The sequence below is a fragment of the Chelmon rostratus genome, chromosome 12 (genome assembly GCF_017976325.1).
Source record: "Chelmon rostratus isolate fCheRos1 chromosome 12, fCheRos1.pri, whole genome shotgun sequence".
NCBI classification, from domain to species: Eukaryota; Metazoa; Chordata; class Actinopteri; order Chaetodontiformes; family Chaetodontidae; genus Chelmon; species Chelmon rostratus.
Window position 1 is genome coordinate 8794692 of NC_055669.1, and position 24580 is coordinate 8819271.

The following is a 24580-nucleotide window of genomic DNA, read 5'->3' on the forward strand; positions in this document are numbered from 1 at the left end:
AAGTCCTGCAGTTATTCCATCATTTATCTGAGTTTCTGACTTTATTGGGTAAATAGTGTAAATGCACCCAGGATCCAATATAATATAGGATCATGAATTACAATGCAAGTCCAATCAAAACATTATTTTGGTAGAGCGGCTGAGCAGTTAAGATTGTAAAGTCACTTTTATCACATCATTTGAACCAATGCTACTTACATGTGTGAAATACCTCGATGATACCAGAAGCACCCCTGGGCTGGGTTTGTGCAGATAAGTATATGTTGAAAATAATTAAACACAAATAATCCCTTTATGAACAAATTAAGAGAAAACTCTGATTTTGATACCTGCTATACCTGCTGTTAAGTGTTCAAGCTTTCCCAGTGTGTAATGCCTCAAGTACAAGAAAAAGCCATGCAAACAGCTGCAGTATAAACATGTAGAGAACACATGTTTCATTGTTTCAGGCTATGTAACTTAGGTTCATTTAAGGATTAGAATGGAGAAGAGATTTGAAGTGTAAATGACGCAGTGGCTGTAGGCAATGCATTTGCAGAAGTATTTAGATCTTGTCCGCCAGGCAATAACATAATGGAATTATATGACATAAGTTAATGTATCCATATATAAAATGCCAGTTATTTCTAAGGATACAGCATGGTACTTTTTGACTGCATTGTTGGGTCAATCATTTTGTTTCTTCATGTCTGTTTTGGACAACAGTTATCATTAATCATCAATGATAGATTGTCTCTCTGCTTGAAATTTGCATTCGCTAATGGTGAAGAGTTCAATGTTCACCCAAAACAACCAAAAAAGGAAAACCAAGTATAATGCCCTTTCAAAGTGAGAGATTCACTCTTGGCCACCAGGGGCAGTGTTCTCCATGGTTTGTGGATACTCACGCCTGCTCCACAGCATACTTCTCTAGTGCAGAGGGATGAAAAACATGTCTTAGAAACAGGTATTTAACCCTTTGTTGATTTATAGAGATATGTTATACATGTTTTTTTTTTTTAAATACAAACACAAACCTGAACCTGATATTCTGGTTGACTGATTGCTACAGTATTTAAAATTTTATGCACATCTACTCATATACTTGCAAAAGCTCCTCACATTGTAAACAGGCCTAGGTATTAATTAAACAATTTTTTCACTATCAGATAGCAGAAACATCCCATGCAAAGTTGACTTTTTCAGCTCACCAAAAGCTGCAGCTGTAATGCAGTGCTATGACTTACTCATGCATGATGCATGCTGTTCCTCCAACCACAGCTTGGTAAATCAATTCCCTCAGAACACACTGCTTTCTTCAAATATTTTTATTCAGCTTGACCGACTGGTAAAGAATACAATTTTGTGGTGATCACAGGAGGTACTGGAGGACCTCTGTCATATACTGGCTGTAATAATACACTGTCTAAATTATTCAGAAATTCCAATTTAAATAATAAAAAGGTTACAGTAACCTTTGTTGAGGGTCGATACATAAACGGGCCTATGCTTTATTGTGAATAATAGCTTTGCATCAACGATCTTGAATTTTCTTTAAAAAGAGACAAATTTACATCAATTTCCTTGCAGTATGCACTTTGAATCATCTTCAGTATTACACTGCTTTACACTGCTTTATACATGGCTGCCTGACTGACACTCAGACAACTTAGACAAGTTGTGGGCATATTGAACAATGTTCATGACTTAAAAATGCATATCAGAATGTATTATACATATTACATGTATACCCTTTCAGTAGTCTGATGATCCGTTCCACGATCCTATAGAGGTGCGGGTAGCGTGCACACAAGAAATTTTTAAACAAAGACCCTTACAAAACAAGAACTATAGGATCCTGTGATATTTTTGTGAGACAGTCCAAGAAATGCCTCTGTAGGAATGCTCTGATAATATCGTCTGGTATATACTGTAGTAACACTGCAGCAAATACCTGGAGAGAGAGGGAGAGAGAGTTGATGCCTTCAGGTGCCCTCCAATAAAGTCTGGCCTTCAGAATAAAAAAGGAAGTTCTTAGTAGATAGGTTGGAGAAACAAGAGAATATAAAATTTTAATGTGTGCTGTAAAGTAGACCTAGTATTCTGACAGTTGTTGTTTTATAATTAAAGTAACCCAGAGCTTCTTCAGCTGTAGTGCTGAGAAAATGTGCAGAGTCTTGTAAAAATACATAACAACTCAATGAGAATAGACGTAGTGTATACTTGATAATAACATACTCCATGTCCATCATGTGTTGCCATGAGTAGCATCAGGTTTGTGCTGTTTAATTGTAAATCACTTCTGGAATATGACTAATTAAGAACAAATGAACAGATGTGTTAAGGGCCTTAAAGTGAGTTCTGCTACATAACCAGACCTTATGACCCTTGAATAGGGTCACTGGAAAACAAACAACAAAAAAAAGAGTTTAGTTTTAAGACCTTTATCATGTCAGTTTCATGCTTCTCTGTTGCGTATTCCTAGATTAATGTTTTAATCAAATCACCACACAGCAAATCTGGAGTCAGGTAGAATGGAGAATAACAGTGAGGTGACAGAGGACAGCAGTTAGGGCTGCAACAAGCAATTACATTTATTGCCTATACATCCCTTGATTATGTTTATGATTAATCAATTCATTGTTAACCCATAAAATGTCAGATCTATAAAATACGTATAAAATATCCTATTATTGTGGGATTATATAGATAATGTCTGTCAACATTTCCCAGAATCCAAGGTCCATTTTAGCACAAAATTCACACTGGAGAAGCTGCAACCAGATAATATAAAAGTGACTTAAATGGTTAATGATTAAAATTTTTATTTCAATTTATCACAATTGCTGATGATTCATTTTTTGTTAACTACTCAATGAATTATCTTTTTTTCCGTAGTACCACTTTTTAATTTTTTTATTTTTTGTGCCCCAGAGCTCCAGAGACTAAATTTGCATTATAAATAAAGATTACAGATACACTGAGAATGAGCAGGGTGAAAACTTGTATACCAGTGGAGGTGGTGTCGAAAGACTCACACCCACTGTCTCAGAAAATGTTCACTTTCTCAGTTTAGATGTGATTGCTAGTGGGCGCATCATAGTTTAATTTTTTCCGACGGTGTCCTGAAGGCAGCATGGGGGGGGGGGGATTCTCAAACGTCTCGTACGTAAACATCCTTGCGCACACAACCTACCCACGATGCAGCGCGGTTGCATACAACATAGCCATCTTGTCAAGAGTGACTGAGTGAGGGAGGTAACTGTGGGCGCTGTTTAGATTCTCGTTTGTTTTAAAGCGTGGAATTTATGAGTCTTTTCCTCCCTCGACCGTTTAGTCAGCGTCGCCACCGAATGACTTTAAGCTGGTGAAGTGAGCGGGTTCAAAGGACTGCTTTCGAGAAGATGTCTCACATACTTGTTCCGACGTAGGGGGAGTGTGCAGCAGCCAGTTGGCTTGACTTGCTAGCTAGCTCAGTGAGTGGAGGGCTGCGGGCCCTCCTCAGCCTAAAGTAGCTCCTGCTGCTGGGCAACACACTCTGCGACAACGGCCGCTTGACAACTGCACAAGCGGGACATTAGCAGGCCGGTCCGGACTGGCCGAAAGCTCTGGATCAACCACCGTAAAGGCTGCTGGTATCAGGGTCTGAAGCCGCATTGCTGGACAAGACAAGACGAAGTGCGGCGTTGCGTTAGGAGCCCATGAAACGCAACAGGAGACCGACAGAGGAAGAGAGATGGCGTAGATACATCTTGATCACAGATAGCTAGGCTAAGTTAAATAGATTCAAGTGTGCTGTTAAATATGATCTGAGCTTTTGGGAGCTGCAACCAGCTCGTCTCTTTCTGACGGAGGATAAACATAGCCATACGGACTTGGAGTCAGGCTGTCAATATGTCGAAAATGCCGGCCAAGAAAAAGAGCTGTTTCCAGATCACAAGTGTGACTCAGGCCCAGGTGGCGGCTATAGGTGCCACCGACGACACGGAGAGTCTGGAAGACCCAGACGAGTCACGGACTGAAGATGTGTCGTCGGAGATATACGACATGTCGCGGCCTGAGTACGAGCCTGCGTGTGACAGAAGTTCATCCGAAGAGGCCCTGAATAATGTCGGAGAGCCAGAAACATCATCACACATACCTCAACCCGGTCAGTTGTCCGCGCTGTCGAGCAGTTCCGCTGGGGAGTTTCGAAAAGTGTCGGGCTCCACTCAAGGTGGCCAGCAGCCACCGGGGATCGGCGTTACGCCTGGTTTGACCCTCCCCACCCAGCCTGGGGCAGTACAGCAACAGTCTGGTCCAGCAGCCGGCGCTGGGCCAGCCGGTGTGTCAGCAAACACATCCCAACCTGCAGCAGTGACAGGTTCTGCTCCTCCTCCCGCCACCTCCACGGTGAGTTGCACTTCACGCTTCAGGGTCATCAAACTCGATCATGGTACTGGAGAACCCTTTCGTAGAGGCAGGTGGACGTGTACGGAGTTTTATGAGAAAGACTCTGAGAGCTCTGCTGTTAGTAGGACTGTAGATAGCATAAGGCATGCCAGTGCTCCACTGGACCCTGCTGCAGACAGAGACAGTGGGCTCGGGCATACAGGAGGATCTGTGGCGGCCCCAGCAACACACTCAGCCCAGGGCTTGGGCTCCGTGGCGGATGCTTCCCTCTCCTCCTCCCGCATGCATTCAGTGGAGACACTACCGCAGCAGCAGCAACAAATCCACCTTCAGAACTACAGCGCTCGGCAACAGGGGGCTAGTGGGTCGACCGCACAGAGTGCTTTCTCCAGCAGCAAGCCCACAGCTGTCCCGGCTCAGCCAACAGTGGGAGGTCTCCAGCCTTCTGCTCCCCAGAGCACGCTGCCTGTTGGACAAAATGGCCTGCCTCAGTCCAGTGTCCACATACAGAAGTCCCCCATCATGCCTCCCTCAGCCCAGCCCATCGCATACCCTCCCCAGCATCAGCAACAGCAGTTTCCCATGGGCCACCACCTGACCAGTCAGTCGGAATACTATCAGCAGCAACAGCCCACTACCATGCAGCCAGGGCTTGCCACTGGCCAGTCCCTCCCAGTGTCCAGCCTCTCTGCAGGACCACAGCCCGTGGGACAGGGACCCGCTTCTGGTTTGCCACCAGCCTCTGGAGGGGCCTCTGTGCCAAGTCAGGTTGGAGATGTTGCAGGAGCAGCAGGGGGATCTGTACCGACCGGACAGCCAGTCCCGGGCCTCTTGCAGCAGCCAACTGGAGGAATGGGAGGTGTCGGAGGCTCCGTACTGACTGGTGGACCCACTTTGCAGCAACAGAGTGTGAGTCAGTATGCAGCTGCTGGACAGCCTCAACCCCACGGCCTCCACCCTGCATCATCTGGTGTACAAAATGTGCCTGCCATTGCAGTGAGCTCCAGTGTGTCCGCCACTGTGCCCACTGCTGTGCTCAGTGCCTCCAGTGCAGCCATGCCAAATGTGACAGCCTCCAGTTTGCCTCCAGGCCAGATACCCCACAGCAAGACTCTAGTGGCTTTGGGTGTGCAGGGCCTCCCAGCAACTGGATTTGGACATGTGGAGGGCGGTGGTGGAGGGAAGTCAGAGGGCCTTGTCAACACACAGTCTCCTGTTGCCTCTGGGAAGGAACCGGTGAAGCCCCTCATGCCTGAGAGCCTGCAGCTTGCCACTCCCACCGTCAACAGCCTGTTTGGAATCCACATACCTGTCGACGGGGATTTGGACAGGTAACTGTTCATGAAATCTTAATGTTATATGTCAGGAATTTCTCATCCCTGTTGAGCATCATCAGCATGCCAGTGCAACATCATCCACACAATTTGAACACAGATAGTGTAAGGCTTAACTGTGCCTGTTTGGGTGTACAGTTGGAGAGACGCTTGTTATACAGGCACGTTTGGCCATTGGCTGCGATCACAAGAAGGTCGACAGCTATAGGAAAGACACTGTGTGCGTTATCTTCGGGTGTTTAGCTTGTCAGATGAACAGACAAGGTTTTCCCATTAGTTTCAGGGAGGGATGGAGGGAGGGGAGTGTGGAGAAGGAAGAGAGTGGCACACAGGAAGGAAATATAAAATTTGTTGTTTCTCATTAAAAACGTAAGTGGAGTGTAGCAAACTTGAGGAGAACACCCGTGGCTTACACTGCAGAGGCAGTAACTACTCAAACAAACACACCTCCTGTAATACTGTGATTGTCTGTGTGTAAGGGTGTGTATTTGAGTTGTGTGTGTGTGGAAGCATTTTGTTGCAGATCTCGTGTCTCTAACCTGCTGTCCCCGCCCTCCAGGACAGGGTCTGAGGTGATGGCCTTTCCTGCAAACATCAAAGATGTGTTGCTAGCTGCTACTGTGCAAAGTTAGTTCAGCTCCCTGACACTCCTGGCCTCTTTGTAAACGTGCTGCATGCCTGACCTTTTGATAAGTTAGTTCCGCCTCCGGAAAAGCCTTTCTAATACAAACATAGTGAAGAGTGTTTGATTTTGTGTTGCCACATTTATGATATCATGGTTTCCACTCTCAGCCCCATCAAGCCCCCCCCTCAGTGTGTGCTTACAGGGGATATTAGAGTATTGGCTGAAATAATAGTTTTACCTTTGTACTGCAGGTATTTTGTTGCTGAATGAGCCTTTAGGTTGCACAGACACTGTACAAGTTCTGCAGTTAGAAGGAGCGTCTATTTTTCTCTGATTCCTAAGCAGATTAATGGATGTTTATTTGCGATGACACTGGAAGTAATGATATCCACCAAAATTGCATGTCACACTAAATCTCAAAATTCACACAGATAACTATAACCTACAGTATTTTTGTTTCATTTTGTCTGTAAGGCTAAATTTGTGTACATGTGGCTCATGAGAAATAACGTTATCGTTCTTTTTATGAGTTATTATGGGCCATGGCATTTGCCTCCTTTCCAAAAGTATACTTTCTCTCAGTTCCTGAGTTTAGCTCTTTGTTTCACTTGTAGTGAATGGCACACATGAGCGGAAGTGATACAGTGCCTGAAATCTCGCTGTGGTTTCCATTTACAGTGTTACACATATACCAGACAGTGTGAGCAGACTGCAGAGCACTGGCACTACTTTTTGTCTTTTCATGTGTGGGTGGACAACCTCTTGAACAGTGTTTTGAGTATGTTGTGCACTTTAGGGAAGCTTCCACTTCTCAGCCTCTGATCTATAACTTCTTTGTTTTTTTTTCTATTCTGTGCCATTAAATAGTGCCAGCCAAACCTCAATTGTTAAGTGACTTCACAAACATCTAGTATGATTTGTCGGTGGTGTGAGGAGGTAGGTAGGTTTATGTATTTGTTTCCATTTTGGCAAACTGGCATCATTAAAGGGATGCTGAATCAGCCGTTAGCGGTTCTTGTTTGCAGTGTACCTCTATGGATGTACAGACAATTATTACTGGATTACTTTGACACTGAAGCAGACGTGTTGATTTTAGTTTAGAAGTTCTGGATCTATAGTGTGTGTTTTTTTTCTCTGATTTCTAAGTGGATTTATGTATGTTACTCCACGTGTTTGATTGATTCAGTTATGGCTTTGAGAGGGGGTATGATTTTTTTTTTTTCTTTTTCATGCAAAGTGTGGCAATCCACCAAGGAGTTTTAAGTATGTTAACTGCCTACATGGGATGTGTGTCACAGCCACTGCTGTAGCTCCAGCTGTTGAGTCAATGGCTCAAATACAATAACTAAAATCCTGTTGTTTTTAGAGCACCGGCATCCACCTTTCCCTTTTACTCACACAGTATCTTTGCCTTAAGTCCCTCCCTCTGTGCCCACCGTTCAACTCTCATGAGCCTCCCTCACAGTATGAAAGCTTCTGGTTAAGACTAATAAAGAGTTTATTTTATTCATTTTAAACTGCCAAAGTTGTTCTTCAGGCTGAATTTACAAAAATAGCTGTTGAAGCACGTGATTCAGAAAAATGAAACCTTTTTAAATTCACATGATTGCTCACATGATCTCTTAGTTAATTTGTCATAGCAACACGCCAAAGTAGGACAAATATGCTTCTCTGATAGTTGTGCCATTTTAAACAGTTTGGTTTGTGACAGTGCAGCTGACTTGAGGCAGTGTGTTTTTGGAGTACCTATGTATTGCTTGTGAGAGGGCCCAGCTCCCAGGCTGATAAGAGCAGGGGTCTCTTACGACAGCCAAGTCCTATCAGACATTGAGCAGTAGTCTTTCCACTGTGCCCCTATTCTGCCGATAAGAGACCAAACAGTGGGGTGTGTCAGCCAACTGTGCTGGTTGTCACGTCGTGCCGCTTTTCTTTTGCAACACATGGGCTTAATTACTGTATATTCTGCTCAGGGCCCTTGGACGTGGTTAAACACACACCCCACTGTGTCAGAGGCATGCACACCCCTCCTGTAAGAGCTGTGGCCATGTTAAGCGACTCACTCCAGCCCTGTCTGACTGGTGTTTGGCTGCTGCCTCATAGTTTTTACAGCATCAGAGCGTTCGGTGCTTTGTACCTACCACACCAGTGACTGACTGACAGACAAGGCACGGCAGTTGTTCATGTGCAGATGAAGTGCTGAATGACATTCTTTTGCAGCAGCAACTGTAGTACGCTCAGGAAACTGCAGAGCAAAACTTGTGCCTCACTTCAGCAGGCATTTTAGCTATGCTCAATACACCCCCCCCTCCCTCCCCTATCTTTTTTTGTCTCTTGCTTAATTTCTACAGTGTTTATTTTGCCTCTCACTACCCCGCACACCACACAACAAAACCACCTATCCTCAAATGGACTGCTTCAGCAGCTAATATCTATAATCTGTACTACACAAAGAAATTCTATGTACATGCACGTGCACGCACACAGTTTTGACTGCACATAATGGAAGGTTGTAGACTTTTCCACGGCTTGCACAACCTGGAAAACCTCTCTTGGCCATTTGGTAATGTTCGTCCCCATCTTCCTCCACCCTGTAGTTTACCCTGCAAGTAATTAAAGCAAAGCAGTGGAGATATGGACTCGAGATTAAAGATGTTGTTCTCATACTTAGAATATGATTCGCTCCGCTTAATGTTTCCCAGATGGCTTCAACAACTGAAGGCATAAAATAACATCAGTTGATTGTCATAATGTCTTTGTTGCGGAGGAGTTGCTTCTATTTCGCGGGATCATTTGCATAAAAGTATTGCGTCTGTAGTCTGTGTAATTGAGCTCATGCTGGGGAGGTACGGTTTATTGTCCTCCATAATGGGAGCTTATGTAAAATCGGACTCCTTTGGAGGTAGGAGAGGGGAGGGGAGCCCTGGCCTGCGAGGTAGTGGAGCAGTTACTGCCACTGTGAATCGAGAGACTGTGTCTGTGTGGGTGGATGAGGGGTGTGTCTTTTAAAAGGGGATGGATTGACTCTGTCCACGTTGGGGGTGGGGGCCACTCGCCGAGGAGCTGAGCCATTACGTTTGGACAAATTCACCATAGACGTGAATGCAGCGCATTCATTTTTAGTCATGGTGGATGTGTGGGTGCATGTGTGAGAGAGTGACACAGGGAGACAACATGTACCACAGGGTCTTTCCCTTCCCCCTGTGACCTCTGGTTTACTGCTGTATCCTGTTTTCAGTCAGAGTCCCTCACTGCTCTCCACCTTCTATTCATTTAATATTCCTTAGCTCTCTCCCTGCTTCCGCACTGGGGCTCTCTGCTCATATCATATGACATTTGGTGGGCACATTTTATCGCCAGTGCCTCACTGAGGTAGAAGTACACACTTTTTTTGTCTTTTCTTTTAATCTTTGGCCTCAGTACTAATCCGAGCTCTAAACCTGGCTGCCAATTCATGCTGTGATACTTTTTGAGTTGCACAGCACCACATCTAGTATCTGCAAAGGAGCAATACGTCTACCTGTAACCGTACACTCAGTTACCAGTTAACTACACATAGCTAATGCTAAAGCGGTCCAAGACAACGGATCTGAAATAAATTGTACCTCCATTAAGGATGTAAACACCCCTCTACACAGTTTTAAGGAAAGCTGAACATTAGAACATTTGTAAAGGCAGGTTTTATTGTTGTTGTATTTGACTGCATTTGTCTTAGCTCGGCGTGTCAGCTGAGTATGTTTAGCAATAGTGTTATAATTAATGTTCCGTACCTGCCGCAAACTCTTACACCACTGCCTGTGTGTGTGTGTGTGTGTTTCTGTGTACACTAGTCAAGTCGTTCATCTTGCGTGACCGCTGCCTCCTCTCAGCCTTCGAGCTATTTTCTCAAAGAAAGATGTATTGTTCACGCCACTCGTCCGTATGTCTGTAGGCTTTGCTTCAGTCGTCACCTCCACCCCAGGTATGGAGGCCCTCCATTGTTCTGACAAGCAGACAAACGTCACCAGCTCAGTCCAAGGTTTTATTGGCTTGTTTAACCGAGGATGTGTTGTACTGTGCTGTAGATAAGCTGAGCTGAAGATATGCTTGTTATCTTGTTTTTGGAGAGTGGCACTTAAGTGACTTGAAACATTACCAGGACTCACTTTTCAGCCTTTTTCTACCTCTGGCTGTTCATCAGTTGGGCAGAAACTAATTACCATAATGACATGCTGTTTTTAATTATTAATCGTATAATATTATTTATTAGATAACTATTTTCTATAAAAAATAATTACATATTTGTGCTGGGCACTAAATTAGTATCAGCAACCTGCCAAATGCTGGTAAAATATGCAGATTAGCTTCTCTCACCAGCCAACAAAACAATTGTAATCTATTGAATGGCTGGTAAAATTTAAACAATAGTTTGATGTTGCAGCCTTCATTTGTGTCTTCAGATTCCTTCTGTGATCGTCTACTTAAAAGTTGTGGTCCTCTGCAAAAGTTGGAGACAGTAAGCCTTTGGAAAGCCTTTTCCTTGCAACTCACGAAAGATTAGGCAAATTGAGCAAATAAACATAAAATAATAAAGCAACTCACTGCTAATTTTTGCATGTGATGAGACAACACAACAAATTCATTGTGTTTTTCTTTATAACTAGAAACTGCTGCACGGCTGTCATGTTTGAACCAATGAATGCATCCCAATTCGCTTCAATTGCATCCAAGTTTCTCGCGCTTGTGTCTTTTCATTGCGTCTTAGTCATTCCCACCAAAGATGCATGGAGAGATGCAGTAGAGAAGAGAAAGGAGACGTCTTTTCCTCTGAAGCGGCGTCCATTTCTGATGACTGCAGCAGCTGATCACAGCTGCATCAGTGCCAGTCGGCTTTTGCGGCTGTAGAGTCTTATGATGAATTTGTGTCTGCACACGTGCTGTGCTAATACTAATGGCACATAGTGATCAGTGGCAGGGCAGCAGCATTTTCTCTCTGTAGCCTGATACCTGTTTGCACACACATCTCCGATCAATAACATTTATCTAGCTTTGGAACAGTCGTCAAGAAGAAAGCCGAAATTACCCAGACCTACCCAATGTTGCAAAGGAGGCATGCAGTGGCCAAAAGTGAAATGCAAAAACTGCAAGATATACTTTCTGTCTCCTCCAAAAGAGTGCTCCCCTGATTCAGCATTGCACTCCTGCTACAAACATTGTCAGAGTCAGCACGGGCAGTTTGAAAAACAGGATAAAAATTCCTGCTCCACCTGTGATATGCTAGCATCAGCTCACGTAGCCTCGAGCCACTAGCCTCGAGCAGAGACCAAAGTTGAACCTTATGTTTCTGTTTAGTTTCTCTCACTCTCTGCCCTGCTCACCCAGTTCCTCTCATCATCTCTGTAGCTTGTAAGTTTTGGGAAGTTGGCTGCATTTACTGTTTCGCTTTTCAGTTAAAAAAAAAATTCCTGGGCTTGACTTTGACAGTACAGACAGTGCCGGCTTGTACCATGAATGTATTCTGTACGTAAGAATGTCCCTCGTGTTTGACTGGTTTCCACCCTGATGACTCTTGGAAGTGCATCAACGGTATGGCAGAAGCAACGGCAGACATATCACGGTTTCATGGTATCACACAGTTATTTCTATCATCAGTTACAGTGACCCTGGCTTTTTGGCTGAACAAATACTTTATTATAATTTAACAAAATACTGTGTCCTGGCAGACATGATACTTTAAATATTTATAACAACACAATATAATTCAGTACTGTGGATAAGCAAATGTACACGGCATGTTGATCGTCAGTTTTTGCTGCAGCTCTACTAAGAACCACAGAAGAACAGACTCTTTGGGGAATTATGGCCCTCGGTCAAAAAGCACTACCCACTAATCTATGCTAGTGGGGTGTTGGCATCAAAGCTCACTTTCTCCTCTGGTGGCTGTTCTGTGATCGTGCAGTGGCTCCGGATCCTCCCTGTACTCCATCTCCCTCGCCTACAACCCAAAACCCGCTGAAAGAAACTCCCACAGGGCAGCTGAAATCTAAGTAGTTTTGACCTACTTCTCCTCAGTGACAGATGGATGGATGGTACAGAGAACCTGAAGCCTCGTGAGCACCGGTAGTGAGAGCTTTCAACCCCCTCTTTTTAACCTCTTCGTTTGCACCCCAATACTCCGAGGACTCTGCCTGCCTGTCTGCCGCCGCTGCCACTTTGCCCCACCGCACTAAAGCAATCACTTTGTTGAATAGAGTGGGATGGTAGGGTTTGCTATGAAAATGGCTTTGCTCGCTCACTATCAACTACTCCACTGGCAGTGGAAACGTAGAAGAAAACAAAAGCAGCCCAAGTCGACCAATCGCAGCGCTGGTATCGCTGTAGCTCGCACATCCCAAACCTCTAGTTAAGTTTTAAAGTGTCAGCTTTGATTGGAACTGTGGCTGAGCCAATGCATGATGCCTCCACAGCACCTGAAAGCATAAGTCTTATTTTTTTTTTTTTTTGCGTACTTTCCTCTAACTCATTGCTCTCTCCCATTCCGTGCACTTTCACTCGCACTTCCTTCCTCGCCACTTAAGGCTGCTCTGGGTATTTTTGTGCTCAGTGAGTGAGCAAGGTTATTAAGAGGTTCAACACCGTGAAAGTGAACCTTTGACGCAGCCGCTGTTTTGCAGCGCAGGCACACACTGAAGGAAAAAGCCTATGTCATGCTCCAGTTACACGTATGACATCAAGCAGCAAGAATGCACCAAAAGGTTATTTCCATCTGCTGCCAGGTCGTACGCTTGCTTTGGGGCAGTATTTGGCAAGGCCTGAGCATGTGCAACTGTCATTTTTGTGTCCAGTTAGCTCACGTGCTTTTAGAGAGAGGTGAAGAAAAGTAAAAGGGGATTTTGTTCCCGTGCGTACATTTCTGGTGAGTTACTCCCTTGTCCCCTCTGTCCTCCTCGGACACCACACTCTGGATTTATGAGGAAGACGGCACTTTCACCACTGCTGAGCACATCCACTACTTGGTTTACAAAGAGGGGCTTTCATAAATTGGATATTGACATGTTACATTTTAGAGTCACAAAGAGAGCCATTGAGAGGCGAGTGTTTGCTACTTGAAAACAGGGAGTGATGACTCCTCCAGTTCTTACCTCATTCATGAAGAGGTTGCTGGACTCCAAGTCATCTGACCTCGATGATTTCAGCCGGTGGCTGGCTCGAACAGAGCTCTGAGTTTTAACTGGGAGAAAGAGAGGTTTTCTGTGGAGGTGCGCCTGCCACGCGTGTGCGTGTGTGGAGGTTTTTCTCGCGCCGTAGCCTGCAAAGTAAAATTAAGCAGAGGCATAGGAGGAGGTTTGTGAGAGTGTTTAGTCATGAGGTAATGTGACAAAGGGAGTTTGTGCCAGTGATTTCTAGGAAAAGAGACTTGGCTGCTACAATATTCTCACACATGCTGTAAATCAACTCCTCATTTGTGTGTGTGTGTGTGTGTGTGTGTGTGTGTGTGTGTGTGTGTGTGTGTGTGTGTGTGTGTGTGTGTGTGTGTGTGTGTGTGTGTTGGCTTGCGCCTCTGTGTGCGCTTTTGTGAGTGTGTGCATATACTCTTGTCAGTGTGCATTTACATTGGTTTTTTTTAAGATTACATTTTTGTGCTAGTCATAGCTGGAGAGAGACAGGAAAGAGAGAGGGGACGACATGCAAAGGGCTGGAATGGAACTCGGCCGCTGTGTTAGGGACTCAGACTTTATACACGGCACACACTCTGCTAGGTGAGCTGCTGGGTTGCCCCATGAGCATTTACATTTGTGTGGATTTGAGCAGTTTGTTTTGAAAGGCATGAGCCTACAGTAGATTAAGTGTGTCTGTGTGTGTGTGTGTGTGTGTGTAGGGGTCAGTGTGGGGATTTCCTTTCCCCTCCCCGAATATACATCCCTTGGCACAGAACACTGTGTACTTGTACTTCACCAGGAACATAGGAGGTAATGTTGAATTCCATAACATGACAGTTTAGGAACCAAAAAAAAAAAACAAATTTAACCTTAAACTCTGTGACAGAAGCAGTGATTTCTCAACACTGTGAAGAACTGAGAGGATTTCCAGTTTCTTAGCTGAAAACCGGAGGTCATGGCTGATGTTTTCACTCTTTTTTTCAGGCAGAGTGGAAAACAAGCTAAGCGTGAGTGATGGCCAACATAGTGTTAGGTGAATGGCCTGAGGGAGGCCCTTGAAGTTTACGAAGCTGTCCCCACCTTTGAACACACCACTCCTGTGTTGAGGTCAAGACTCGTTGCTTTACTGTTTGAATGTCTCGTAGGTTTTATTGAAAAAGCCGTTCCTCCGGCCAAGTTAGCCGCACGATCCGAGCGAAGGAGTCTTTCTGAGGGGGAATGAAGTTGCGTAAGGAAATATTTCTAGGAAACGTCAGTCTGTTTTCACTGTTTCACCTCTTCTATATCTGTGTCTCCTCTCTCTTTCCCTGAATGTGGTTGACACAGGAACCCCTCCAAGGCTTTCTACCAGGCCTTCCAGTCTGGCAGCAGATTAAGGGACTCAAAGGCCCACAGTGATAGGTACAGTACTATACTGGATTGGACTGGACAGGCCTGCAAGAGTGTAACAACATGTGTGCAGTGTTCAGTAGCAGTGAGCTTTGCTTTTCTCCACGTGCATGGATTGAGTTTGGAAACAAAGCCTGGCAGCAAGCGCAGGATTGGCCAATAGACTTCTGAACAACATCTCTGTCTCTCTTTCTCTCAGCTTCTGTGTCTGGTGCTTTCTCTGACGCTCTCTATCTCAAAGTGTATATATTGTCTGCGCCACTTAAAAAGTCTGTTTTGTTTACCGCCGGGGTGTTATTTTCAAACGTTTGGCCGCCGTCTCTATTGTCTTGTGTGCCAGCTTAATTGCCGAGATCTTTGGCCGAAGAGACAAACAATGGAACAGGATCGAACAGGGAACGCAACCGAGCAGTCAGACAGCTCAACAGATTATAAACAAGTTAAACCCAACTACAGCTGCAACTCATGATTATTTTTCTTACTCACATAACCAGATGGGTCTATAAAATGTTTATTAAAATGTCTATAAAAGTTTAGAACTCTCTTGTTTTGTTTTTTTTAAACCAACAGTCCAGAAGTACTGAGTTTGCAGTCATATAAAGGAGAGCTCGACAGATAAATCACACAGGCCGATGTATCGGCTGATTGTTGTGTGTCAGTATGAGTGTATGTGTTGGCTGATAACTAACAAAAAATTGTAGTACAGAAATGCTTTATTAGGTTGAACTAGGTCTCAATAATAATGTTTGTCCACCACGGAGCACCGACAAGACAAAGTTTTAAAGATAAAATGTTCTGCTCGGTCACAACTCTTCAAAAACATCCCACATACAGGGGTCAGTATTAAGATCGTTTGCTCAGCCAACATGTTGTGGGATATTTTAAACCTTTGAATGTCTAAATCAGTGTCGGCCTCTAAGATCCAGTGTTGTTCAAGGTATTATATAAAACCGAACCGGAGAACGGGCATACTTTTTGATTGATAAACGACTCCAGCCTTAACTCAATCACTCAATTATCGAAGTAGCTGGCGATTAATCTTCTTTTGTTTGACCGATGGATTGAATTGTTTCAGGTAAGGAAGGAAGCCAGTTATCTAACCTTGAGTTATTTGGAGGTGAAAACAGAACATCCCTCTGAATTGTTCATTACACTGTACAACTTTAGCCTCTCTAAGTTCAGACGAAGCGGGGAGTAGCACGACAATCTAGCAGAGAATTTGAACAGGAACGTTTGAAACTGATTCTATCTTTCACGTGAATTTTTCACTTCCCGCTGAGTTATCTGGTAAAACGGTTTGTTTGCCACCTGTCTGATTGTCTGACTGCTCAGGTTGATCTCAGGGTTAGACTCCATCATAGTCACAATGTCTCAGAGGCTCATTTGTTGCGTAAAATGTTCTCTTGCTTTATAGAAAATGGCCACAACTATGAAAATAATACTGTTGATAGAAATGAAAGCTTTTAACATCCTCAGAACTCGCTGCTGTCTGCTTTCAAGTGAATCAAGGCGGGCTGAAGAGTCTGTGCATGCTGCCTGTAACGCAGGACTGAAATAACAGCGGCCTGGTTTCTAGTGCAGCACTCGCTCCCCCGTCTCACTGTTTCTGTCAAATGACTTTTATCCCCGGCCGCATTTCAAATTCGTCATTGTGCTTTTAAACTGATAAATGCCACCGCAGTCTGTGGACTCTGCCCTCGCGCTCGCGGTGACATTCAAAAACAGTTGCCCCGCCAGCGCAGAGTGAGAGAGCGCCTTCAAACATTTTTATGATGCCTTTTACAAAAATGAAAAAGGGAAGCGTGTGAAACCATATCTGAGTGACAGGAAATGAAACTGTTTTTAGAGAAATATGCAGCTGACACACCATCACCAGCCAGCGAGGGAGTGCACACACGCACACACACACACAAAATAATTTCCATCTTTTTGCTGCCTCAGCTGCCTTATTTTATTAATGCAAACAGGTAGATCAACATTTCATTATCAATACTTTAAAACTCAATATGTCCTCCACTTCTGTCCATGCTCAGTGTTTTGCGAGCTCCATTCGCCCAGCTGAAGGTTCCCCTCTCAACAGAAGGCAGCAAAATAGTAAGATGGCATGAATAGTCCTGTTATGGGCCCCATGCTTCACTTCTTTTTTTTTTGTGAGCAGTTCTGTTGTGGATACACCGTTCTGCCAAGGGCTGTTTTTGTTTCCAAGCAAGCAAAGATAACCAGGCCTTTGTTAGAGGCTGTGTTTGGTAGACTGTCCCTTAATCAGTCTATTTTATTCAGGTTTATTTGGGATCATGTAGGAGGCACCCATATGAACCGAGAGAAGAGGTTGTGAAAGTTAAAAAAAAAAAAAAAAGCTCTAATTTATGTGACATTTTAGCAAAAGATGACACTGACTAAATTTCCTACATGTCCTTTTGTCCATAATGTGCTTTTTTTTTTTATTAGTCCCTGTATGGACATTTTGTCAGACCACATGATCAGCTGTGTGACAGAACCCCTGGCATATACAGAAAAGTACGTATGTGAAGAAAGCCTACATGTGTGTTTACAGAGAAATGTTTCTGCCTCGGCTGCACTTCCCTGAGTTCAATGACTCCACTTTGCTGTGATGTGTATTTCAAGCCTCACCAGCTGCACGGTAGAACTGTGTCAGATGCATTGCAGAAGACTGCGCTGTCAAAATAAGAGTCCCCCATATGGGCATCACTCTTGGCTCACTTGGAACATGTTTCTGGCAGAGACGTCTAGTAGTAACATAGTATTAGTTTTTCTCTCTTTCTGTGTTTTTCTTGAGAAGAAAATCAGCGTATAAAATGTCTGAATTGCCCAATCAACAACAGTTTTCAACTTTTAGCAAAATGTATATATGTGCCGATATTTAGACGTTCAGGGACTGAACAGACGTTGCTTGAGTTGTCACTTTTTTAATTATTATTCATCTTCCACTCTACAAGCATCTTTGTTTACAGTTACGTTCCATCGTCTATAATAGGCGTCTAGGCGTGGTAGTGGCGGTTCGTCTGCTTTGGTCCAAACTCAACTATCTAAACAGCTGTTTGACGCAATGCTCAGAAATTAGGTGCCGACATTCATGGCTCCTAGAGGAAATATCCTACTACCTTTGGTGATGCCCTGACTTTTCACCTAGCGCCACCATGAGGTTGACGGTTTTGTTTTAGTAAAATTTCTTGATAGTTTTTCGATGGATTGCCATGAACCTTTGTCTCCCTCAGGATGAACTATAATAACATTAGTGATCCCTTAACTTTCCGTCTTGCACCATCATCAGGTCTAATGTTTGATTTCTCCAGTACTTTGGTTTATGACCAAATGCCTGCAAAACAAATGACATTCCCATCAGCTGCAGCTGAACTTTGTGTTGAGTGCTAATTAGAAAACGTTTGCAGGCATGTTAACATTGTCATTATAAGCATGTTAGTCTTCTTCAAATGCTGCCAAATTGATCCAAGATTGGCAGATTTACAGTGACCAGCAAAATGTTGTGAGTTTTAGAATTTTGTATCCACAATTAAAATTTTGGTGAACATTTGTTTTTACTACATGAAACAAGAAACGCTGTATTTAAAACAGTAGAAACCCCGCTCAGGTTTATGTGTTCGCTTGTCTTATCTTTTCCATCCACAGTCTCATCAATTGCTTCATTGTAGGGTTGTTTTGTTTGCCTGTGTGCAAACATGTAAACTTCAAAAAATAAAGCCCCCATAAGCCTTTTCTGTTGCTCTGTAGTTGGACCTGAGTCCTGCTATGGCAACAGTTTGGATGCTTTCTTGGTTGTTGCTTGAGGACTTCCTCATTTCTTCTCTGCTGGCTGACTGCCGATGCCCCCACTTCATGCACAGCTGTGTAAAGTAATGTAACATAAATAGTGGAAGTTCCTGTCAGGTCCTGAATGTAATGAAAGCATATATATGCACATCTGATATGAGCGTGAAAAAGGCATGATCTGTATACTTCTGCTGTTGATTTCCCTGTCAGCAGGCCCTCTGCGTCTGCATTAAAGCCACATACTCAGATAGAAAAATAAGGTCCAGATTTATAAAGACCTGAGTTTACTCTGGTAGATTAGAGGTATGTGTGCGTCACAAGTTTCTAGGTAAGATTGGCTTGTGCACCTGTTGTCCTTGGGCATTTGATCAGGCCTCGCCTCTTAAGCTCTGAACTTGCCTTATCATGTCTCATGCCGAGATAAATAAACTCTGTTTTCACTGCGTTGCTGAAGGAAACCTATGCGGCTCTTACAAATGCGGGCAGTTCTGCCAGAGGCGAGGAATGACAACTATTCGATGTTCAGATGAGTTATTCACCCTCGCTGCTCCACTTGCCCACGCTCTGTGTGAGTGTAAACTTTTCTGCCTCTAATTGACTTTTTATTGGCGCACTTATTTTACAGCGGACACTGCACGGGGAACACCAAACTCTACACGGAGCGTACAAACGTCAGGCATGTTAATGTGGAAGGTGAAGTCTACAGAGGCGTTGGGTGCTTAATCAGTGGCAGAGTAAGTTCAGACCCTCGTTAGCATTTCCTATTCATCTCAGCCCAGCCCTTAGCCCTGCGGAGCTTGACCTTACTTCAGTACTTACAGTACACGCTGCTTACCGAGGAGGAGGCTCTACATGCATTCAGCATGGTTTGTATTGAAGTCAGGTGCTCAAACAAGCTCTTGGCTTTGACATGAGATCTAGAGGCTTAAACAAGATCATGTGTGTGTCAGGAGCGGTGCTTTAACCAGCCACTCTCGCTCTTGAACCCCAAAACACGACTCAATCGTGCTGCGGTTTCCAACACTCCCCCCACAGTGCCAGTTTTTCTTGGTGGTTCTACTTGGGGCCCCAGATGGTTTCCTAATATGGTGTTGATTTGATTGTTATTCCTGCTTCCTTCAATGTTACTAGTTCACTTTCAGTAAAGAGAAGCCGCCCAAACCATCATGACTTAACAAGATCTTCTTTACCCACTTTGAGAGCTGCAGTTCATCATCTGAGTCTTAGCCTGTGGCTCTGTGGAAATCTATCTCAGGCCCTTTGACAAGTATTACTGCATTATTGACGTCTTCCAGTCTCCACAGTTATAATCCCATCACTAGCCTGTCACATTTTGAGCTTTCCTCTCCTTTTAGCCTCTGGTTTGATCTCAGGAGTGTCAGCCCGCCTCATTGTTGCCTCCACTGAAGCCAGCTGGAAGAAAACCTCAAGAGAGAAGCTGCTTCAGCGGCAGTGAGATAATTCACCATCATCAGGGCATGAAACACCCGGCATCACTGTCGATCTTAGACGACTACAGAGCTGAGATAATTAGAGATGTCGACTGGCAGAAAATTAATTATAGTCGGATGAAATAAGCAATTTGAAATGAATTTATCAAGTTGCATTCTGGGAAATCATAATGAGGATTTTTCATTGTTTATATGAGGTTTGGACCCAAATTTCCCTTCCCGGATGGACTCTTTTGGCCCGTTTCTGCTATAATCCAGGGAGCGTCTGCCCTTTGTTGTCAGCATCCAGAAACACTCTTGTGTGAATCCTCTTAGAATTCGTGCCTCCAGAACAGCTGCCTTCGCGACGTCTTAACAACTGCGCTCACTCTTAATTTTTACCCATCTGTCCTGGGTCGCTGTGTTTGTCTTTCCAGCTCTCATTAGTTAAATTATGTAAGCCGGTCGGTCGTCGCTGAGCATCCCCGGCATGTGGATGACAGTCCTTCATGTTCAGCTGCTCAGCCAAATATTCAAGTTACACACAACGTGCTGCATTGTAGTCTTCATATACTGTTCTTCATTCACTCACTATTTGCACTTTCACACAGTAGATGACACCAATTTAAATTACTTCATAATAAATAATATTCTCTTAATATGTCTTAACACAGTTTCTCCCAAAGTTACAAAAACTAAATAAATGTCTACATTGGTGCTTTTACATTCTGTACTGTTTGTGGGGGCGTCTTCATTTCCCTTTTATTCGTTGTGAATGTGCAGCAGCTTGCAAACTGTGAATTCTCTTACTTCTTCCGCTTGGCTGGACATTGAAAAAGGAGTTGATGCCATTTCAGTTTCTTAAAACAAACAAAAAGTTGGAACACGTCCATTTTCACACAGCTGGGTCTGAAAAGAAGCATATACCCTCTGCTTACCTTAAAGTTTAAAAAAAAAAAAACAGAGTGAATTGACCTTTAAAAACCGGTTTGAACAAGTTCAGCAGGCTAATATTGGGCCATGACTGAATAGTAACACAGGCCTGTACTGAATATACAGCGTGTGTGAAACACCGTGTACATGTTGCACCGTGAAAGTGCAACTCCATTATGGTAGAGCGTGTTTTTGTCTGTACTGTCTGAAGTCACTGGTGAAGCAACAAGGGTGTAGCCCAGAGAGTCCATTCAGGGTCTGTGCTTTATAGAGTGAGAGATTCCTCTGGGCACAGAACACTCCTGTTAGGGAGGAAAACTATAAATTAAACACACATTTTGTACAGGGTGAAGATGAGGTTGATGTTGATGAGGGTTTTTTTTTTTTCTTTTTTCACAACATTTGGTTATGTAACCACTCGTGTGGGGTCACATAATGTGGTCTTTGAGGGACACAAAGAGATGCTATAATGAGTGAGTACTGACAGCTGAAATGTGCATTCTTTTTTGTAATTTATCTCTTGAAGTTGTGTGTGTGTGTGTGTGTGTGTGTGTGTGTGTGTGTGTGTGTGTGTGTGTGTGTGTGTGTGTGTGTGTGTGTGTGTGTGTGTGTGTGTGTGTGTGTGTGTGTGTGTGTGTGTCTGTCTGCACAGGCTGAGTGACACCATGTGTATCTTAGTCAACACATCCACTTTGCTCACTGTGTGATGTGCTTGTATGTGGCGCATGTGAGACATCGTCTTATCTGACAGGCATCAAAGGCACGAGTGTAGAACAGGGGACGTGAGTGACGGCGTTTCATAGCCGCAGAGGTAAGGCGGACATTCCTTCCCCCGTCCTCCCCCCTGATAACGATCTGCTGAGTGCTTCCGCTGGCCTCGCACACACAAATTGGATGGTGTTGAGAAACAGAACATCTTGTCCTCGCGGGGAGTCCACAGTCGGCCTGATGTCCACTCGCAGGCATCTTGACTGCACCGCGCGAGACATTGTACAGTTGGAAAAGTAAGCTTGGCAGTGCCCTCTGGTGGAGAAACTATTTAATGGCATCACTGTTTCGAAAACTAAAACATATCTTTGGCATGTGTAAATTTATTTCTACTCATATCTGCCTATGTGTTATAAATTAGATTGTTTTTCTTGCCAGAGGCAGACCCCTAGAGATGGCCCGTAGACATCTGTTTTGGATGGTTTTACAATCACTTCTTTTACTTCCATTCATGGTTCCCAGAGGATGAATGCAGACTTTCCTGATCCCCTGACTGTTCATGCAGCAACACCTTGTAGTTTTGTCTGAAATGTCTTGACAGGCTTAAATTTTGGCGTAGCTATTTGAAAGGCCTCCAGTGGGTCAATCCCACTGCCTTTGTTGATCCCTTTACAGATCAGTCAGAATTTCAGCTTGGCTAATACTTCAATGGAGTCATACAAGTTATCTTTATGATTGACTGGCACCAGTCGGCCCCCATACAGTAAGAGTACTGTCTACTGTTTCAGCCACCGTGAAGCGGGCGGAGCGGACGTGGCTCTCCGCCTCCTGCCAGTCCCTCTGATTTCTCCACCCGTCGGTTCATGTTGCACAATTCTAAATGTGGTCACAGCCCCCCCCCTCTGAACCGCCTCCGGTGCGCTCCAGTTCACTCCCTCTTTCTTCCGCTGCTACCGTCGCTCCAGCAGCAGCCAGCGCCATGCCGTGCACGTTCTCCTACACCGGGGACCCGACCCGGCACGCGGCCTGCGAGCCGCCGCTCACCTGTCCGACACGCCGCAGGTAACGCCAGGCTGCTGGCGCTCGGCCCGCAGAGGAGCGTGCGCAGCTAAAGTGTGATAATTTCGTAGGCGAAGTACTGCTTGACTCGTGTTTGTGGGGTTGATCAGTGATGGGATATGGCCTGACGTCTATAGCTGATGAACGTTTCCAGTCATCAGTGACTTATTAAACTCAGCAGAAGCTTTTTTTTGTGAGGGTTTGTCTGAAATTTGCAGCATTTCCTTGAATAATCTCAGTGTTTCTGAAAGCAACTTTTTGGTGCTCTTTATAGATGTGAAAGAAGTCAAGGCTATACGTTCACAGATGGACAGAGAATATGTGGAGATCAGTCGTGATAGCTCCTCTACCTGTTCCGATTGCTGTCAGTCACTGGAGACCTGACCATGGCTACGCTGAATATGGCAGTTTCACAGAACGATGCGTTATTCACACTAGCTGGTCCTGGCTGTGTCGCCTGCAGCCGAGCCTCTCCTGTACCCTGAGTGACCCGACCTAGATTAGAGCTCTAATGTACATGGTATGACCAAGAGTGGTGACAGGTTATTTTATATGATCTGCCCTAGATTCCTGCGGAGAGCCAACGCCGCGTGGTTTGATTCATTGAGCGCCGCTTTCTTGTCTGTGTTTCCCAGGTTTCGGGTTTTTATTACATGCATGTACCTCTAGTTAAAATGTTTTGTATGTTTCAGGGGAAAACAAGCAAGCAGAACAAAGGGTGCTGAGATTAGAAACATGTATGTACCTTATCTGTCTTTTCTCTCTCACAGGGCCTCGGGAACCAATGTTGCTGCCATTGATAATAAAATTGAACAGGCCATGGTGAGTGATCCATTTACCATTGATCATCATTTAAATGTATAAAAGTACGTATTCAGTTACATGGAAAGAGCAACATCAGAGACCAGAATCTACACATGTACACTACTGTGTTATGGTGCTTCCTTATATTCTTGGTGGTTCCTACATCCAGCTCTCATGCCTGTCATGACCTGCTTTTAAGAACTATAGGGTCTTTTATGTAGGTCTGTTTGTCTTTGGCTTTAAGCATCAACACAAACTGGATACGCAGCTAGAATGAATATATATGAACAAATGTAGCCTATAGCCTTGAGCTTCACTCTGATGTCCTTGTCTGACCATGATAAATCTGCTTCCTTGTGACTCTGCTGCCTCTGGTCAGCTCCTATATGTTGTTTCATGTCACGCTCTCCCCCCCCGTGCAGGACCTGGTGAAAAGCCATCTGATGTATGCAGTGCGCGAAGAGGTGGAGGTCTTAAAGGAGCAGATCAAGGAGCTGTACGAGAGGAACTCTGTGCTGGAGAGGGAGAACGCCGTGTTGAAATCGCTGGCCAACAGCGAGCAGCTGTCTCAGCTGTCCTCCCAGTCGGCCACCGGCTCCGGCACCACGCCTCCCCAGCAAGGACTCAGCCAGCCTCAGCAGCAGGTCCAGCCTCAGCCTCAGCCGCAGTCCCACCCCCAGCTCCAGCACCACCCCAAACCCCAGCAGCTCCAGACTCAGCCTCAGCTCGATCCTGGCCAACAACAACAACAGCAGCAGCAGCAGCAACAACAACAACAACAACTGCAACCCAACGTCACCTCTGCTTGAAGTGCATCTGCCCCGCTTCGCTGGGGGCAGAAAAAAAAGAAGAGCATCTTCTCTACAACTTATTACAATTAGTGTATGTGAAATTAAAAAGAAGAAAAAAAAAAAAAAACTTTGTCTTCTTAGCCACCAGCTTGACCACAAAGTACAGTGTGTGCGCGTGTGTGTGTGTGTTAGCAAGCGTGACTGTGAAATG

The 24580-nt window shown here is 44.5% G+C and overlaps 1 protein-coding gene across 1 annotated transcript; it reads left to right on the top strand.

Moving 5' to 3' along the window:
- Positions 1-3216: 3216 nt before the first annotated feature.
- On the top strand, positions 3217-24529 carry LOC121614548 (TSC22 domain family protein 2-like). The gene is made up of 3 exons (XM_041948476.1): positions 3217-5702; positions 23545-23596; positions 24001-24529. The coding sequence occupies exons 1-3, from the start codon at positions 3874-3876 to the stop codon at positions 24385-24387; spliced, it is 2268 nt and encodes a 755-aa protein (XP_041804410.1). The 5' UTR covers positions 3217-3873; the 3' UTR covers positions 24388-24529.
- The last annotated feature ends 51 nt before the right edge of the window (positions 24530-24580 follow it).

Coding starts and splice junctions, on each gene's coding strand:
- LOC121614548 (XM_041948476.1), top strand. CDS start 3,874: ATGTCGAAAATGCCGGCCAAGAAAAAGAGCTGTTTCCAGATCACAAGT. Junction 5,703..23,544: donor GTCGACGGGGATTTGGACAG/GTAACTGTTCAT, acceptor TCTCTCTCACAG/GGCCTCGGGAACCAATGTTG. Junction 23,597..24,000: donor ATAAAATTGAACAGGCCATG/GTGAGTGATCCA, acceptor CCCCCCGTGCAG/GACCTGGTGAAAAGCCATCT.